Below are 7,507 nucleotides of genomic sequence, written 5' to 3'. Positions count from 1 at the left end.
TTTATTTATTCAATACCACAATTTGAACTCCAGTGTAAGAGTGGTACCAAATAGGTTATGGAAATAGGCATGGAAGAGATAGCATAGATTAAATCAATAGAAGTAACAGTGATGGTAAGGCCCAAACAAGAATCTCAGAGAAGCTTTGAGGAGGAGGAAGAAAATCAGACAATTATTGCATATATAGGTAATATCACTGCTGATATTCACCAAATCATTCGTCAAATTACAAAATATCCATAAACACCCACCACCCAAACCAGAACACCTTTGAGAGTAAAATGGAGAGTGATTAGTAATTACACACAAATAACAGATGAAAAGGAGACTACCCCCAGGCAAACTGGGATGTATTATCATCAGATCCACACACATTTAGGGGAGTTGTGTGCCCACTTACCATATTTCCTTTCCTTGAATATTATATAGTGGCCAAATCACTACAGGCTAATTTTAGTCTAGCAACATACTTAGAAAGCCAAACATATTTAGTTCTATAGAGGGACAAAAAAGGAGAGGGAGATAATAAAAGCCTTATTAAAAAAAAAAAAAAAACTGCATAAGCCCTTTCCCAGGTGATAGGATCTATTTTAACTTCAATGCAGGAGCAGAAAATTTTTTTTTTTCTGTTTAAATCTTGATCTGAATGATTTATTATCTATAACATCCTGGACTACTCTGTTTTTGTTTTTTCAACCATTTCCCCAATCCCACTCTTACTGCATTTTTTTAAACCAACTGGTAATCAACTGCTCACCCTAACTAAATGGTCCAAGTTAATAAATGTCACGAGTCAAAACCATGATCTTGTAACCGAGGCCAGGGAGCCTTTAACTGTTCTAGAAGTTATAAAACATACTAATCCCCAGAAAAAATTATATTATCATGGTTAAAGTAAATTCAAACAATATATAACCAACCTACAATTCATTAAAACAAAACAAAAAACATAGAAATCACATTTTCTAATAAACAACATAAAATGAAACTTTAAAAAACTTTAAAGATAGATGCAGAGCAATTTCCAGAGTCCTCTTAATATTGTGAATGCTGAGACCTGGAAAAAGCAAGTTTAATTAAAGCATACCTTGGTCAAAGGCAGCACAGTACAGTGATTTCGGTGGATTACTGTGGAGAATTTTTAAGGGCTTTTAAAGTTAGAGGTTCTTCCTTATCTACTTTCACCTTTCATAAAAACTTAGGGGTTCTCTTAACATCAGCTTTATTAGCAATAGTAAGTTTTACTCAAGCCAAGAAATCTTCAAAACTTCAAAGGAAAATATGTAATTATCTCATGCAAAATCTGTCTCAATCTTTCAAGTTTCCCTCTCTCTTTCTTCTCTTAAATTGTCTCTATCAGTTTAGGAATCAACAGTCAGACTCCCAAATTCCTGACCCCACCATGATCTCACAGCTTTTCAATCTGACAAGGTCTCTCCACCAAAATGCTTCCACATTCTTACAGTCTGAACACTCAGGCTACAGAAAGTGGCTTATAGATACTTGTTTCATGGTAAGACTGTTCAAAACTCCCACAAGGCATAGAACCAGAAAGCGTTTTACGTTTTCTAATCCCATAAAAACACCAACTGAGATAATTTACTTTTCTAAAGATAAATAATTGAGGAGAAAAAAATTTAGTTTCCAACAATTAAAATCAGACCCCCTTGGCTATATTTACATATTACAAAGTCTGAGGACTTTCTTAAATGACTTAAATACCTACTGATCTTGTGTGATTCCAAGAAAAACGAAAATAGAACTGCTATTTTAATAATAGTATAGGACAAAATAGTACGCAAGGAGAAATCAGTACAACAGAATAATCAAACATATTGCTGTTACATATACTAGTTAAAAAATGACTTATCCTGCAGTGAAAGAAACCTTTTCACTTTATTTAATCCAGCCTATTAACATCCTGTGGGTATGCTTTGGGAAATGCTGATATAAAAGCATTATCTAAAAATAGACAAAATTAAAGCAAAAATAAATAAATGGTTCAATAAAAGCCATTACCAAAGTGAAAGTGTAACATAACCACAAAAGAAAAAAACAAAATCAGATACTCTATAAGAAGCTGTAATTATGATATAAGGGACAAAAAACAAAGTTTTAGTGTTTCTTTACAAACAAAAGACTATCAATGAATGCTCTTCATGTATTATTTTTACATTATTTACATCATGTTACTGCATTATGTTTCACTATTAAAATATGCCAGAGTTAAAGTCGACTAGTCATCCTTGAAGCAGCACGTGGTTTAGTAAATAAAATCTAACCCAAGTCTCTATTTTCTAGCCAGTTAACAAGCATACTGATCCAGAAAACTACATAATGGAAATCTGTGGATCAAAGTTATATTTGTTTACATGGTTTATAGCAGGAATAATTCAGCAGGCTTTCCTTGCACTGCAGTTCTAAAATCTTATGATCCTGCCTCATACCAAGCCAAGTCAGAGTATAGCTAAAGTGTGTAATAAATACAGGAGCAAGTTTGAAAGACTATGTCCATATGAGTCCGTTAGCACAAACTACAACTAACTCTGAATGGTTCAGTTAATTTATTCATACTCAGCCTTCTTAAAAATGCATATCACTGAGGAATTACATAGGGTAGGATTAAAAACAGATCTATTTTACTACACTCATTCTTCATGTTGTTATGTTTGGGGATATGTGAGCACAATTTCCCCCAAATTACAAAGTATGAAGAAATATTGTACTGAGGTAGTATAACCTAAAATACATTTTCTTGGCCTTTGTATTTGCCCCATCAAGGACAGTTAACCACTATAGATGGTCCCAGCTTATAATGGTTCAATTTGCAATTTTCAACATCATGATGATGCAAAAGTGATACGCAGTAGAAACTGTACTTTGAATTTTGATCTTTTCTCAGGCTAGTGGTATGTGGTATGATACTAGTGATAGTGGGTGGCAGCCATGAACCACAACTCTCAGTAAGTCAGGCAAACACAGGGGTAAACAAGCCATACATTTATAACCATTCTGGACCCACACAACCACTCTATTTTTCACACTCAGTATAGTATTTAATCAATGATATATTCATGATATATATTTAATCAATGATACATGATATATTCAGCACCTTATTATAAAGTAAGCTTTGTGTTAGATGATTCTGCCCAACTATAAGCTAATATAAGTGTTCTGAGCACGTTTAAGGTATGCTAGGTGAGGCTATGATGTTCAGTAGGCTAAGTGTAATTAAATGCATTTTCACCTTACTATATTTTCAACTTGGGATGGGTTTGTTGGAATGTAACCCCATTGTAAGTCAAGGAAAATTTGTATAGCTTTGCTGGTGAGCCATTTACCGACAGATACTGTCTGGGGAAGATGCATGGAGTACCACTAGACTTTTACTAAGAAGCAACCAAAAGGATATACTTACTCACTTTGGGCTCAAGGGGGAAAAAAACAACAACAAAACTGACTTTTACTGTGAAAGAGGTCATTATTGACTTGGAACAGGTTAGAAAGAAACTTCTCATACTAAGAAAGAAAAAACTCTCTTAAGATTTGAAAATAAAGTGCTGTGACAGAAAAATGGATAGTTCAATTCATATAAGCCAGGTAACTTCCATAGTTGCCAATAGCTGAACACTTAACTCTATATTCCCATAACTTATTTTCTTTACCATCAATGCATTTTAAGGTTAAAAAGAGGAAGATGGTGGGGAATTATTTAAATGTGGCATTACTTTAATATAAATCTAAATAAAAAATCAGAAGCTTTTACAATAGAATTGATAAGAAAAATAAAAATCATTACACTCACGATACTACAGATTAATAAAGGACCTAAGAGGAGAGCTAAAATAAAGAATAATGATTTCTTTTAAAAAATAATTTTATTTTTTAAATTTTTTAATGATTATTTATTTTTGAGAGACAGAGAGCCAGCATGGGACAGGGGCATAGAGAGAGGGAGACAGACAATCCAAAGCAGACTCCAGGCTCTGAGCTGTCAGCACAGAGCCTGATGCCGGGCTCGAACTCACAAACTGCGAGATCATGACCTGAGACGAAGTCAGACACTTAACTGACTGAGCCACCCAGGCGCCCCCACCTTTCATTGTATTAGCTAAAATGCTGTACACATTTTTTAAATGTAGAATTGGATACTACTTTTTTCCTTTCAGAAAACGTCTGAATTGCTAATGTCCATCTATCAAATCAATGCCACTCCAACAAGAATCTCCATACAAGACCTCAAAGTTGCTGCAAGCCTTGCTCACATGTGACCTCAAAAAGAAATGTGCCTGCTACACATATGCTAAAGAAAAGTCAAATCAATATTGGTCACATTTTCAGTAATGTCATTTGTGTACTACACTTTGTTCTTTTCGTGTCTCAGTTCTACTTTGAAAAATGTCATTTATCTCATTTGGCGCTGTTTTTTTTTCACTGAAACTACAACAGATATGACCTATACCTGCCGCCACTGCTCCTCATTTGATGTATTCACTAAGGCCCTAACATGTCCATTCTTTTGCAGTCTATGGGGTTCATGGCCAGATGTTGCTGACTCATCCTGATAGATCCTCTTACTCCTACAAGCACTACCAACACTGGAAAACAACATTACAATTCTGTTTTCTGTTCATGGTAACTGTTTTAATAGTCACCTCATTTTTAACGTTTTTACAATTAAAAAACATTAAGTTTCTCTTATTTGAATATACATGAAAGCCAAAAAAAAGATAATCAACAAAAGGAGTCAAAAGAACATCTTTGACAGATTCACACTGCATGTTCCTTGAAGGCAAGGATACTATCTTTCACTGTTTGTATGTCTAATTCTAATGACAAGCAGACTGCCAAAAACATACTATTTGTAGACTGATTGACTGAATAAGTAACTGAATAAATGAATGAAGATCTGCTCAGAATACTTAACTCACTCATAAACATTTAATAAACTCTTCCTATATATACCGAGGCAATGAAAAATGTTAGAATGAAACGATGCAGTTCCTGCATCAAAAGCCTCTATCTAAGAGGGAAGAAAACCTATGAACAGGGGCACCTAGGTAGCTCAGTCAGGTGAGTGTCCGAATTTGGCTCAGGTCATGGTCTCACAGTTAGTGGGTTTCAGCCCCGCATCAGCTGTCTGTGATGACAGCTCAGAGCCTGGAGCCTGCTTCGGATTCTGTGTCTCCCTCTCTCTCTGCCCCTCCCCTGTTCACACTCTCACTCTCTCTCAAAAAATAAACATTGAAAAAAAAAAACCAACCTATGAACAGATTACTACAACAGAGTCAGGTACTCAGAACACAGATGATATCCATGTGATCCTAAGTGATCACCACCACTTTATGAGAAGAGCTGAAGGCTACTTTTGTGGGAGAACACTAAACTTATCCCCCTCGTGATCTCAAAAAAAGTAAATATATATTCCAAATACTCTTAACCTTCTGTCAACTCTCAAGAACTGCATGTACCACTTTTAGTTTCCTTTCATCACTACAGGCCACCCATATAGCTTACTATTGTGATCAGAGAGTCTCTGGGATACCATGCAACAGCAGAAAAATACTGGCAGGAAATCTGTTACGCTGTTCCACTCACACTATTTCTCCCAGCAGCAAAAGTCCCCTTTTCAAGTAGTAAAACCACCTAATCTTCTACAGACCTAACGAACATATCAAGATTGTACATAGTGCCCATCACAGCCAAGAACAGTTTATAAAAGAGCTAGAAGGGCCACCAGAATGTACCCGTCTAAGGAACTCCAGGCAGTGGGTTCTCTGCTATCAGCTAAGTTTCCTGTATTGTACAGGAAACAATGTGCAGAATGGGTCTCATCGATAGACTCCCACATCATTTGGATGTCAGCATTTTTGGGGTCATGGTGGCAATGCACTGTACTCCACTATAAACAAGGAAATAAGTATACCCTTCATTAGTACTTTCCACAGAAAAAAATCTTTTTAAACGCAAGCAATGATGATATACTAACCTTTTAAAAATCAGGTAATAAAGCAAGCCCTCTCTTTCTCCACAGAAGACAATGACAGGCTCTACTCTAAATCTTGTTATTTAGAAGTAATTTGCACTGCTCCTTGTCAGAGGAGAGCAGCATAATTTATTTCAAGTGGAATTAGACCTGTCATACTATCCAGGAACAGACTTCTGGATAGGTAAGGTCTAAACACAGTGTTTAAAGGTTTAAAATCAGTTTTTCCTCTGTAATCAATATTATCATATCTGCAGTCATTAGTATACTTACCACACTGACTGAATTTCTCTTTTAGTTTCTGCCAAGTCAAGTCAAAAGGCAGCTAGAATGAAAAAAGGTATTAGTAACAGATATACAAAGAAAAAAATAATTTTAAGTATCCTTTACGTTTAGTTGCTTACATTTCTGACAAATATCTGGTTGCCTTTGGAGCCTATTCTGTCTCTCATTCCGCTTCCCATTGGACCGGATAGAAATCCTCGATCCATATCGATGCTCCTTTCCAGTATAGCTCCTATACCCGGTCCCATCCTATCAAAGCTGGAGCTCATCCGGTCTAGTCCCATCCCCATTCCTCCAGTCACACTGTTCATGCCACCCATGCCACCACCTGGATTTCAAGAACGGAAAGGGGGGGTTGGGGAATTTGGGTGTTTTTTTAAAAACGGAAGAAAAAGGAGAAAGAAGAGGAAGAAGGAAAGAGGAGGGACAGAATCATTTTTGAGAAAGAAAGGGAGAAAAAAATTAATTCATTTATATAAGTAGATAATACATAAACATAAAATTATTTTCATACACACAAAATAACAATCTTCCAAGAAATAGAATTTAATTTGATCTACATTCAGTTAGTTGAATGTTAATGGCTAACTGAATCTGTTAATTCTAGCCACTATGTTAATACATCACACATATATACTTCTAAAAAATTCTATTCCAATCATAAAATAGCATCATTTAAGTTATGTAAATTATCTACCTGTTTTATCCATTAACATTATAGTTTTTATCATGTTTATTTTTTAATACCATGTGTAATAACTGCTAAAACAAAAAAATATATTACAACTCCCAACACATTAACTGTTGCTCTTATCATACTCTCCTACATAATATTTTCACTTCAGTATCTTCAGTATTTTCACATGCAATTTCTCTTTTCATATCAATTCAATTTTCAATAACCACAGAAAACTTAACTTTTAATTTCAATATTACATAGAACTTAAGGAGATAGAAAAACATGGAATCACACCCCTCTAGCCAGAGCTTGAGAATTTAACTCAAAGCTCATACCAAATTTATTCTTATGCACTGAGTCCCCTTTAATTATTCCAATCCTATACATTCCCAAAACTTTTTCTTTTCTCTTGTACCTAATATCCCCATATGGAGAAATTTCAAAAATTAACCACCCTCACACTGGCTTTCTATGAATAACAAATCTAAAGTTAGGGAAACAGAAGTACAAACACTGAGGTGAAAAAGGAAAGTAGGGAAGTTATGATTACTGGG

At 35.2% G+C, this 7,507-nt stretch overlaps 1 protein-coding gene across 4 annotated transcripts in view; it reads right to left on the bottom strand.

Annotated features, from left to right (window-relative positions):
* The window catches only part of MYEF2 (myelin expression factor 2), a 38,391-nt gene that overhangs the window by 9,022 nt on the left and 21,862 nt on the right, over positions 1–7,507 (bottom strand). For 3 of the 4 annotated variants that reach the window (XM_043555489.1, XM_043555488.1, XM_043555490.1), the window contains 2 exons: positions 6,394–6,602; positions 6,263–6,314 (listed from right to left, as the gene is read on the bottom strand). In XM_043555489.1, coding sequence (XP_043411424.1) covers positions 6,263–6,314; positions 6,394–6,602 — 261 coding nt within the window. The remainder of the gene's footprint in view (positions 1–6,262; positions 6,315–6,393; positions 6,603–7,507) is intronic. The other variant, XM_043555491.1, reaches the window with a different exon arrangement.

Source organism: Prionailurus bengalensis, chromosome B3 (assembly GCF_016509475.1).
Source record: "Prionailurus bengalensis isolate Pbe53 chromosome B3, Fcat_Pben_1.1_paternal_pri, whole genome shotgun sequence".
Taxonomy (NCBI): Eukaryota; Metazoa; Chordata; class Mammalia; order Carnivora; family Felidae; genus Prionailurus; species Prionailurus bengalensis.
The sequence above is the reverse complement of the archived record's forward strand: the minus strand, read 5'-3'. Positions and strand labels throughout refer to the sequence as shown.